Source organism: Apus apus, chromosome 4 (genome assembly GCF_020740795.1).
Source record: "Apus apus isolate bApuApu2 chromosome 4, bApuApu2.pri.cur, whole genome shotgun sequence".
In the NCBI taxonomy this organism is placed as follows: Eukaryota; Metazoa; Chordata; class Aves; order Apodiformes; family Apodidae; genus Apus; species Apus apus.
In genome coordinates this window covers 37,804,321-37,816,379 of record NC_067285.1, presented here as the reverse complement: position 1 = coordinate 37,816,379, position 12,059 = coordinate 37,804,321, and the positions used below count along the sequence as shown (strand labels likewise).

General features: G+C 47.6%; 1 protein-coding gene across 23 annotated transcripts in view; it reads left to right on the top strand.

Annotated features, from left to right (window-relative positions):
• Window positions 1-12,059, top strand: part of CHUK (component of inhibitor of nuclear factor kappa B kinase complex) — a 33,476-nt gene that overhangs the window by 1,210 nt on the left and 20,207 nt on the right. For 22 of the 23 annotated variants that reach the window (XM_051618684.1, XM_051618675.1, XM_051618683.1 and 19 more), the window contains exons 2-9: window positions 13-107; window positions 1,619-1,733; window positions 4,776-4,845; window positions 7,471-7,559; window positions 8,443-8,532; window positions 9,106-9,230; window positions 10,190-10,297; window positions 11,716-11,851. In XM_051618684.1, the coding sequence (XP_051474644.1) occupies window positions 100-107; window positions 1,619-1,733; window positions 4,776-4,845; window positions 7,471-7,559; window positions 8,443-8,532; window positions 9,106-9,230; window positions 10,190-10,297; window positions 11,716-11,851 (741 nt within the window). In that variant the 5' untranslated portion in view covers window positions 13-99. Of the gene's footprint in view, window positions 1-12; window positions 108-1,037; window positions 1,099-1,277; window positions 1,441-1,618; window positions 1,734-4,775; window positions 4,846-7,470; window positions 7,560-8,442; window positions 8,533-9,105; window positions 9,231-10,189; window positions 10,298-11,715; window positions 11,852-12,059 lie in introns of those variants that run through there. The other variant, XM_051618661.1, reaches the window with a different exon arrangement.

The window sequence follows — 12,059 nt, the reverse complement described above, 5'->3', positions numbered from 1 at the left end:
TGTGTCCCGCAGGACTCGGGCGCTCGGGTGGCCATCAAATCGTGCCGGCTGGAGCTCAGCGTCAAGAACAAGGACCGCTGGTGCCACGAGATCGACATCATGAAGAAGTGAGTGCGGGGGGGGCGGCCCCGAGGCCCTGGCCCGGCCGGGCCCAGCGAGCGGGCCGCAGGGGCAGGAAGCTCCGCGACCGGCCGGGCTGAGGGACCGCGGCCCGTGGCTGGGAGCCTCTCGCCTGCCAGCCCTGACCGGCAGGTGGGGACAGCCCACCCCAGAGCCAGCCTGTCACCCCGCAGTTCTCCCCTAGTTTATCTGTCTTACCAAGATGTCTGAGCACTTCTGCTCTGGTCTGTTAGCTCGTGTCTTCTCCTGAGACCTGGCAACATCCAAGCACACTACATTCTGGTGCTGCCTGAGCTGTTTGTCCATCCCAAACACCTCCTGACTCGCACCACACGGTGTGTTGTCTCAGTGTGGTGACATGAAGACAACCACACGTTCCCACACCATGCAGGATATTCATCTTTGATCTAGCAACCAGGAAATCTAGGAATTGCTTTTTATCTGTCGCACTTCCACAGGCACAGAGTAACTTCTCCTAGTGCTTTCTTACAAGAAACTATGTACTCTGTGCTGCCCACCATCCCTTGCTCCAGCATGTTACTCTGAGGAACCTGGGAACCAGAGCTGGCCAGGTTTGTTCTCATGGATGTGAGCCTCATACAGTTGTTCTCTTGTCCTGAGAATTTCTCATTCCCTTTGAGAGAGATTCTGGAGCATGAAATGCTCTGTCCCAGTGGTGGGAGCAATGCTGCCAATCAGTTTTGTTCTGAGTTGTCCTCGCTAAGACCAGCATTGCTCCTGCTCCAGTGGGAGCTACACTGGGCTCCCACTCTGCCTTCGTATCACCATTGTCTGCTCACTCTATGCAGGAACATCAGAGGAAACCTCTTGCAGGCAACCTATGCTTCTAAGTCGGGGCTTGGTGATCACTGATCTTAGGGCTTTCACCATATTTATTTTTTGGGTACAAGCACTGAGCTGCACACCTACAGGTGCTTTTCTGGTGGCTTCCAGAGGCTTTGGAAGGTGTACACAAAGGTAATTTGTCTTCATTTCCTGCTAGTTTAGTCCTAAGAGGAACATATATTAGAAATGATCAGGAAAAAACTGGTTTAATTCAGTTGCAGAAGTTAATTCTCCATGTAAATGGATTTAATCTGCCTGGTTCTACCTACCTAGTACAGTTACACAGCTGTTAATGGATTCCTCTTAAACAGGCCGGGGGAAACTGTTCCCACACAGAGAAACAGGGACAGATGTAACGAGTTTGCCAGGAATGTGCAGGAATGCAGAACTTGAGCCCAGATCCCCATCATCAAAGTCCTGTACCTTGACTTTGAGACATTGGTTCTGCTCGTCACTGGCTTACGTATTCCCAAGGTATGGATTTTATGCATTGGGATACTGGTAGACACCAGCTGAAGAATGTTCTTCTCATGCAAGGATACATTTGAGGGACAGAAATTGTACATGAAACATAAAACATGGTGGGTGGACAATCTGTTGTCTCCTTCTTCCAAAAGAGGAGTCATATTCATCCAGCTTTCCATATACTTAGGTTGAACCATCCCAGTGTAGTAAGAGCCTGTGAAGTTCCTGAGGAGATGAACTTTCTGGTTAATGATGTTCCTCTTCTGGCAATGGAATATTGTTCAGGGGGTGACCTCCGGAAGGTAATGGCTGCTTTGCTTTGCGACATGTAGCACCTTAATGCTGCTTCTGTATTTGTGGCTGTCTGTGAAACCATATGTGGTCTGTGGACCTTTCCTTTGTAGGTACAGTTGTGGGGATGAAAATGTAAAGTGGGGAATGAGGCTTTTGTTGTTGAAACCAGAGAGGACTGAGAGCAATCCAAGGGCAGATACTCTTTTATCCTGAAGCTGTGTGTTCTTTCCTCGAGCTGCAGTAGCATTAATCCAACCTCCTGCAGCCCAGCGTATTTGCCTTTGCTGCAGTGTGTCTCTGGAGTCTGATAGGGCTTTGACTCCCATGTACCCAGGGTTGTGTTGCTCAGCACAGGGAAGAATCGTTCTGGGGCCTCCAGGGCTTCAGAGACTTTGCTGCTGAATTGTGAACTGCCTTTCAAAGCAGCAACACCCAAGAGTAAAGGGACTTCTCAGTAGTTCCTGAGGTAAAGGCTGTATGGTCTGGTAGAGTTTGTGCTCCTTTTCCACCTGGATTCAGGAAGCAACTGTTTATGTGTGGGTGAAGAAGACCTTGCTTAAGGTTTATTTAGAAATCACCTCCTCTGAGAGATCAGAAAGCTCATTTTTCTGTTGTTTTTGTTACTGATATTAAATGGGACTGGAGAAACATGAGCAGATGTTGAAAGCAATAACTGCATATCTGTGACAGCAGCTAGTAACTTTCTGAGCCTCCTTTTATGCTTTTGAGGTTTTTCAAAACAGTAGAGATACTTTTAAGAGACAAGGTTGGCAATGAAAGGAAGTGTGTGTCTAAGAAAACAGCATGTGGATGTTGCAAACAAACATAGCTGACCACGTTCTTAGTGACCCTTGGTTGATGTATTTTTGCAGTAAATATTTGGAGACTGCTTGAAGGTAAATTGGAGACCCTGGCCAAGAAATTTGGGGTTACCTTGGCTCTACTTGCAATGCACTATTGGATAATTTAGTTTCTAATAATCCATAGGTGTTGCAGAGATGCCGGGTCGATTTAGACAGTAACCTGCTTTGTTTCATTTGTTCCTTTAAGGAAAAAAAAAATCAACCTTTTTTTTTGTTTCTGGTCCTGCTTTTTAAATCTTACTTACACTCACTTGGCATCATCTGCATTCTGCACTGCTGTTAATTTCTTACTGCATATCCGTAATCTTCGTAAAGCCTGGAAGATTACTTGCTTGTGTCTGTGGGATGTGCGCACTTTCATGCTTGTGCTCTTTCAGGGTAGTGCTGTGGGCTCTAAGCTGCATTTATGACTTTGCTCCCCTCCCCCTTTGTTGTTCATCACAGCTACCCAGAACTGAAGGGGTGAGAGGGAGCAGTGAGGATTTGGAACAGGCTGCCCAGGGAGGTGGTGGAGGCACCATCCCTGTAGGTGTTCAAAAAACAGCTGGATTTAGTGTTTTGGGAGATAGTTTAGTGATTAGGTGTTGTAGGGTGGACAGCTGGGCTTGATGATCTTAGAGGACTTTTCCAACCGTGATGATTCTATGATTCTTCCCCATAGCGGCTGGATTGCTGCTGGTGCCTGAGATGTGGGAGGTGGTAAAAAGAGGAGGGTACATCATGGGAGGGGTGGCTGCAGTGCCCAGCTGGACCTGAGTCACCTGTAAAAGCCTTCACTGTAGTGATCAGAACATCAAATCACATGTTGATTGCCTCAGGGTGTACAGGGCAAATGGCTGAACTTACTGACGGGTCATGAAGACAGTGCTTAGGAGGGGGCTTCCAATGATGCTTCTACCATACCTTTTGCTAGAGGAGAAGAACTTGGGGCAAGGGAGAAGAGAGACAAAGAAGCACTTTGGAGTGAGGGAGTACTCCACTTTGCAGCAGGGGCTGGTACCTGTGTGGCTTTTCCACAGCAGGGGTTATCACTTGGGTGCAGCACACTGAGGAACTTAGGCTCTGCTAGAGCCCATGGACCCCCTGTTTGGATTAAAGCAGCAGCAATTGCTCTGGGCCAGCTGGGCTGTTTGGGATCTGTCAATGCCTGCAGTCACCTTCTGGTCTGTGCCCTATACCAAATTTAGGAGCTCATATGTTGGTGAGCTTGTCCCTTTATCAGTGACCCATGTTGGAGTGTCAAGGGCTTAGATCCTATCCATTCCTCTTGCTTTTGGTAACTGTTTATTTTCCTCACGGATAGTTGCTCTTCCAAGCAGCGTTCCTGCTTTAGGTATTTCAGGTGTTCCCAGATTCCATCAAGCCAAACTCTTTGAGCGTGTCCAGAGGAGGCCACGAGGATGATCAGAGGGCTGGAGCACCTCCCTGTGAAGACAGGCTGAAGAAATTGGGGTTGTTCAGCCTAGAGAACAGGAGGCTCGGTAGTGACCTTAGAGCAGCTTTTCAATAGCTGAAGGGACCTACAGGAAAGCTGGGGTAGGGTTTTTTACATGGATATGTAGTGAGAGGACAAGAGGTAATGGTTTGAAAGTTAAAGAGGGGAGATTTAGGTTTGACATTAGGAAAAAGTTCTTTCCTGTGAGGGTGGTGAGATGCTGAACAGGTTGCCCAGGGAGGTTGTGGTTGCCCCCTTCCTGGAAGTCTTCAAGGCCAGGATGGAGCGTTGACCAGCCTGGTCTAGTGGAAGGTGTCCCTGCTCATGCATGGGGGTTGGAACTAGATGGTCTTTAAGGTCCTTTCCAACCCAAACCAGTCTGGGATTCTATGAACTTCAGATGAAGAACAAGCAGGTTCCAGGAGCCTCAGGATCCCTGGCGCCTGCAACTGTACAACCCTTTCTGCATGTCTTGCCTGTTTGCATTTTGGTGGCTTTCATGCTGTTGTGGTACAACTCTAGCAATTCTCATCCTGTTTTCAATTCCATCTCTGTGCAAGGAATTTCCTTTTTGTCTGAGTTGTTTTCTTTTCCCCGTGTGCTTTTGTTTCACCAAGTCATCTTACCTTGTTTAACTAGAGTTATACCTGAGCTTTGCTGTTTTCTGTGTTGGGTCAGCAGGGGATGGAAGATGTTTTTCTTGACTATTAACTGTTGCCTCCTGGGTCTAAACATCTTTTTCTTTACTGTAGTTGCTAAACAAACCGGAAAACTGCTGTGGACTTAAGGAAAGCCAAATACTTTCTCTGCTTAGTGACATTGGTATGTAGTTTAATACCTTTCTTTTGTTTTGGGGCTTTTTTTGTTGATTAGTTTGGGTTTTTTTAATGCCATTTGTGTTTTGGTTTTCGTGGAGTGGTTTTTTTATTATGTGTAATGGCATTTTGCTTTTTCAGCTGATCCTGAAAAGGGGACTAAGGAGAACAAGGTGTTAAAACAAATCAGGTTTCTGTTTCAAAGGAAGGACTTGGTATCCCTGCTTATTCCACAGACAAGGAGTTTGCACAGATGATGTATGTGTCTGTGGAATGGGATTGAAGAAGATGTGTAGTTGTCAGTTGGAAGTAACTATGACCTGAACATTTTGGTTTTTAATGTCCATTCAAACCCCCCCATGCCCAGTGGAATGTCACTTGAAAGAATGTGACTTTTACAAGGCAAAAAGCAAGTACCAACATCAGAAGTGCAAAAGTTGTCCTATGGCTACTTTGTGTTGGATTTGCTTAGTAGGAGGGAAATCTTGTTTATTAAGGGTGGCAGTAGGGAGATGATAAACTGGAATGGAGCTGAGAGCGAGATAGCTAAGAGCATAGCAGAAGAGGAAGCCACCCATGCCATGGCTACTCCAGCAGTCTTCTGCCTAATGATTTGCTCTCAACTGTAGGTTAATTAGGTAGGTGATCCCAAGAGAAGCGTGTCTAACTATTGAGAAGCTTTTCGTTTTTGAAGAGCAGTTCTCTTGATCTGCATCAGGGTTGTGGCTAACACACACATCTGCTGCAGTCAGCACTGTGGATCTGGATACAGTTGTCCACATCTGCCCCATGTCTCAGAAGGGACATGGATCCTGGCAAGGCCCTACGAAGAGTGCCCAAGGCTTGAAGCACCTGAGCCACCAGGAGATAGGCCTGTTGTATGTGATCACAGGGAGGCTGAGGAGGGTCTGTGGTGACAGAAAGGACAGGTGCAAAGGTGATGGATGGGACCAGACTATACTTGGTGAGCAGCATCACGGGGCACCAGCTCCATGCTACACCATGGGAGGTTGAAGTGCATGGTTGGAGAAGAAACCTTTCCTACCAGCACTGCTGTTGTGCTGTGCATGGTCCTGGGGAGGGTCCCAAGGCAGCCCACAGGGTGGCAGAGTGGTGAAAAGGTGAGGATTAGCTAGACATCAGTTTGATCTCCATGGCAGAAGGTGTCTGCTACCATGTGGATTCCAGATTCTGCAGTTGGGAAAGGGAGCAGGCAGCAAATCTGCACAGGATGGGAGCAGCCCAAGATGACAGCAGTACTCAGAGGAAGCAATTTTATTCAATGCCTTTGAGTGCCTGCTTTAAAGTCCCTTCCCAAGGCTGCAATAATCCATGGAAATAATTCTGTGACACAAACTTGATGGGGTCCAGAAGTGAAATACCTCATTTTTCAAGCTGCTGAGCTGTAGCTTGTCTGATACCAAGTTCTTGACCACTGAGAGCACTGTAAGTAAACAGAATATGTGGGACTTCAAACTGGCCTTTCTGTCTGTCAAGAAGTGCCTGGCTTCTTGGACACCCTGGGGTTGACAAGTAATCTGATTGAGGGTGATGCCTACAGGTGGTTTCTCTAGCAAGTAGGCTTTCCAGCAGAGTTCCTCAGTAAAGCTCCTTGTTTTCTTAATTCCCCCACAATGAAACAAGACCTGCCTTGGGCCTTACATGATGGGACCTTTCCTTTGATTTCCACTTGCACATCTCCAAGATTGAAAAATCATGTTCTGTGGCAGACACTTGCCTGCTAAGCTTTTATTTAGCAGCCAGTGTTGTTATTTGGGTGGACCAGTAGTGAATTTTCCCCTTCCCACATCTATAATTTATCTTATTTCTCTTTTATTAGTGTCTCCACAGTCCCACTGAGGCAGTTCAAGTGTGGACTGTTGCCACAAGGCAGAGTCCTTCTCTCTGCCTGTCATTCCTTCCCCTCTTGCAGCCGCTCCAGTGCCCAGGTGAGGAGCAGGTTCTGGAACCCAGGCTGGCTAAAAACATTCTGTTTTCTTGGTACTTTCCAGCTGGCTCAGTCTGAGGACCAAGCTGACCATAAATGCTTGTGTTGCCATGGAAATGGCATCTGGGAAAGGAGAATGTGGGTACCTGTATTCCTTGTAGGCACAACCCCCTCATAGACTGTTTGGCAGTAGCTTTAGGTCAAAGGGAAACTCAACTGATTTTTCATTTGCTTAATTTCAGCATTTTCTTTCATTAGCATCTTGTATAATGTGCTCAGGTATATAAAGTTGTCTTTTTGTTTTGTTAACGTCCCAAGATCCTAGGCAAGAGGACATGCAGAGCTGTTTGAAGCTGCCTGCACATTTTGGAGACCTGTTTTCTTTGTTTGCCTGCTGGGTTTCATATTGTAGCTCTACAGTTTGAGAAGAATTGAGCTGCCTTGCAGATGTGACCCGTGGTTACCACCATGAGGTCTGAGCTCCACAGGAACATCCATTTCTGCAGAGGAACAGAGCTAGTTCAGGCCTGGCAGAAATATGGTGAATCTTTCAAGTCAATGAAAGCTCTTAGCAGTGCTTTAAAATGAAAATGTATTGATGTCAACCCCATATTAGATTTTTATCAGACACATCTGATGGTGATGTGAGTTTATTTTCTACTAAATCAAATACGTGTCTTTCAGGGTCTGGTATCCAGTATTTGCATGAAAACAGAATTATACACAGAGATTTAAAGCCTGAAAATATTGTTCTTCAGGATGAAGGTGGGAAGGTAAGTCAGGTGGCCTCTGTTAGTGGTGTTCCCACTGTCATTTCTGGAAGTTGGTATTGAAGTTCCCAGATAAAAAGCTAGATAAAGTCAAGTTGAAATAGCTGGACAGCAAGGAGGTTCCTGGAATGTGTGGATGATTACTTCCTTTTCCAAGTGATAGAGGAGCCAACAAGGAGTGGTGCCATGCTGCACCTTGTTTTCACCAAAAAGGAGGCACAGGTAGGGAATGTGAGGCTGGAGGGCAACGTTGGCTGCAGGGACCATGAGATGGAGTTCAAGATTTGTAGGACAGCAAGCTCACTACCCTGGACTTCAAGAGAGCAAACTTTGACCTCTTCAGGGGCCTGCTCAGTAGGGTACCATAGGATAAAGCCTTGGAGGGAAGAGGGGCCCAGGAATGCTGGTTAATATTCAAGGAGCACCACCTCCAAGCCCAGGAGCAATGCATCCCAACAAAGAGGAAGTCAGATAGTAGACGTAGATGAGATACAAGGAAGAAATTCTTTGCTGTGACAGTGGTGAGACACTAGAACAGGTTGCCCAGGGAAGCTGTGGCTGCCTCATCCCTGGAAGTGTTCAAGGGCAGGTTGGATGGGGCTTGGAGCAACCTGGTCTAGTGGGAGGGGGCTTGGACTAGATGACCTTTAAAGTCCAACCCAAACCAGTCTGTGCTTGATAACAAGGTCAGCTTCTGTGGTGAAACAGCAAGCCTTTACACTGTGTCACATCTTCAAGCTTTGCCATTGACTGTCTCCAGAACTTCCGTTCTGGCTTTCTTCTTCTGGAGTGTTTGCTGTGGATGTCACTGCCCAGATTTGGGGTTGTTTGGTGGGTTTTTTCCTCCGAGTTTGCTCTTTTCATGAATTATTTAAACTGTCTATAGATTGTTCACAAAATAATAGACCTGGGATATGCAAAGGATCTGGATCAAGGAAGTTTATGCACTTCATTTGTTGGAACTTTACAGTATTTGGTAAGAAATTATTATTTTTTCGTGTATACAAGCGATGATACTTTGCTAAATTTTATAGAATCACAGAAGGGTGTGTCAGAAGGAGCCTTTGTCCAGCCTCCCACTGACAGCTGTCACCAGCTATAGGTCAGAACTGCTGTGGCTTGGTCCAGCCAAGCCCTGAAACCTCCAGAAATGGAGCCCCACACCTTCCTGGGGATCTTGACCACATGTGGTCCCTCCCCAGGGAAGGAGTGTTTCTTTACGTCCAACCTGAACTTCCCAGAGGGTGATCTGGGGCAGTTGCCCCTCCTTGAATCACCTTCCAAGATGAGTTTGGCCCCATCCATTCTTTCCTGTGCCACAGCTGGGGGCTGCTCCTAGATACCCCCTCCAACCTCCTCACAGCTGGACCCGACAAGCCCAGCTCCCTCCCATCTCCTGGTGGGTTGTGTGCTCCAGGCAGCCCAGGCAGAGCTGCATGCAGGTCCCTGTGCACTCTGGAACTGGGGACAGCTTTGTCTCTGCAGAAATGCAAGAAAATAGACAACCTGAAATGCCACTTTCAACCTGTCTTTCTGTGATACTTTTTAGGCTCCAGAACTCTTTGAGAACAAATCCTACTCAGTTACTGTTGATTACTGGAGCTTTGGGACAATGGTGTTTGAGTGCATTGTGGGATTTAGACCTTTCCTACACAACCTACAGCCCTTCACCTGGTGAGACACTGACTCTACAAGGGGTGATGCCAGGCAGTGACACCTGCTGCCTGTGGGGAGGTTACAGTGTGGACCAGAATGATGAATGCACCTGGGTTGGGGCAATCCCAACCACAAATCCAGGCTGGGCAGAGAGTGGGTGGAGAGCAGTCCTGAGGAGAAGGATTTTGGGGTGTTGGGTGATGAGATGCTCAGCACGAGTTCGCACCATGTGCTGGAGCCCAGAAACCACCCGTGTCCTGGGCTGCATCCCCAGCAGTGTGACCAGCAGGGCCAGGGAGGGGATTGTCCCCTCTGCTCTGCTCTGGGGAGACCCCACCTGGGTGGGTGGGGGGCTGGGTCCAGCTCTGGAGCCCCCAACACAGAAAGGACATGAGGCTGTTCTAGCTAGTCCAGAGGAGGCCACAGAGATGCTCAGAGGGCTGGAGCAGCTCTGCTCTGGAGACGGGCTGGAAGAGTTGGGGTGTTCAGCCTGGAGAAGAGAAGGCTGCAGGGAGACCTTCGAGCACTTTCCAGTGCCTGAAGGGGCTCCAGGAAAGCTGGGAAGGGACTCTTGACAAGGGCTTGTGGTGAGAGGACAAGGAGTAATGGCTTAAAACTGGAAGAGGGGAGATTTAGGATAGACATAAGGAAGAAGTTCTTCACTGCGAAAGTGGTGAGACCCTGGCCCAGGTTGCCCAGGGAAGCTGTGGTTGCCCCATCCCTGGAAGTGTTCAAGGGCAGGTTGGATGGGGCTTAGAACGTAAAACTGTTCCCAGAGTCAGAGTTGATTGCAAGGGCTCCCCTCTTTCACTTGGAGATGTTCTGGGTGGATTGTTTGGAAATGTTGTCTTTGTCCTGAAAGAAGAGGTTCTTTTCCAAAGGTGCCACCCTGTGGCTCTTTTTGCTGCTGCCATATTCAGATGGCCCTTGACCAAGTTGATGCTGTCAGTCTATCCACAAAGGATATTATTTTCTAGGCATGAAAAAATCAAGAAAAAGGATCCCAAGCACATCTTTGCTTCTGAAGAGATGAACGGGGAGGTTCGCTTTAGTACCCATTTGCCACAGCCTCACAGCCTCTGTGGGTAAGTGTGTTCTTGGGGCTACATGGGGTTTTTTTTTACTTGTCTTTTACAATGAGGTCTCCTTCTTCTCTATCCCAACTGCTAAGATGTCCTCCTTTCTCCCAAGGAGAGCTTCAAGCTCCTGGCAAGTTGATAAGGAATAGCCCATGGTCACATGGCTCTTTTTTGATACTTGAGGCTCTCCAGTGGCCGTTCCCTCTGTGGTTGGCAGGATGATGTTGGGTCATCTTGCAGTCTGAATTCTGTGGCTGCTTCCCATCCATTATCACAAGGCCACTGAGTAACATCTACCCAAGAACTTGATGGTATTGAGTCTCGTAAACCAACTACTAGAGTTAGCTGCTCCACAAAAGCAGAAGTTTCTAGTTTTTGTGTTGGGAAATCAGCAGCAGAGGCCACAAAGATGGTCAGAGCCTGCTGAACAGAGCAGACAAGGAGAGGCCCAGAGAGCTGAGCTTGGTCAGTCTGGAATAAAGAAGGTGTTAATTTTGTCTTCTGTCTGTTGGGACATTCCAGAGAAAATGGATCTAGGCTCTTCTCAGAGGGGCGAAGTAAAAGGATGACAGAAATAAGTTACAAGGAGGGAAATGAAATTTGGGCACAGGACAAAAGATTTCCCAGTGCTCTTGATGCACCCCTGGGACAGGACCTGAGCAGTGGTGACCTCCAACTGTGGGGACTGCCCAGACTCACTTGGACACAGTCCTGAGCGGCTTCCTGTGACATTGGCCCTGCTGTGGGTCATAGTTCAGACCAGAGACCTCCAGGAGAGCCTTCAACCTGAATTAACTGGCCCACACCATGTCAGAAGTCAGGCTCTGATTTGTCCCTCATTTAGTGATTGTGGCTTTAGGTGTGCCTAGCTGTGCAGCACAGCTCATTGGCACTAGCAGGTTGCTGGATTTGAGGATGAAGTAAAAATGGCTTTGGGCTTTTTGCACTCTGTACTGCCTTTAAAGGCATTCTTGACAATAAACTTAGGTGCTGCTTGTGTGGATAAACATGTAGAAGAACCTTCCAGGTGGCTCTGGAGCATAGGCCTGGTTATTTTGCAGACCAGGCTTTGAAAACTGATTTTGTGTGCATCACAGACAGGTTTGGGAGGAAAAAAAAAACACGCCTTACTGATGTGTCAGGGTACTTTTGACTCAGTGAACAGGAGTCAGGAAGAGGGAGAAGTGTCATGCAAGGTGTGTTGGATGGGGGCGTGCTCTTGCTGAGGCCAGTGGAGGCTGTTGTTAGGGTGAGGGTGCTCACTCTCCAGGCACTTTCCTCCCCTTCAAGCTTTCCCTGCTGCTCACACGTGTTCACTGGGTGCTGCACAAATTGTAAGCTTGTTGTTCTCGTGAGACCCTGGTTTCTTAAGCCATCTGAGTGCTGTAGAATATCTACAGTCTTTCTTACAGCCTCTCTTGTAGTTTAATTGTAGAACCAATGGAAAATTGGCTGCAACTGATGCTGAATTGGGATCCACAGCAGAGGGGTGGAGGTTTAGATCCTGAGACCAGTCGTCCCAAGTGTTTCCTAATAATGGATCACATTCTGAATTTGAAGGTGAGTGAGGGTTGTTACTGGGTTTAAAGGCCAACTGAAAGTATCTCACAGAGAAGGTGTCTCACAGGACAGAAAGTGTGGTCAGTGGAGGAGAACTGTAATCTTGGCATAATCCAGCTGCAGGATCACAAGGAATGTTTTTCCTGGGATCAGGAAGTGAGTGTATTTACAGCCTGTCCAGTACATACCAGAAGGCAAAATATCACCA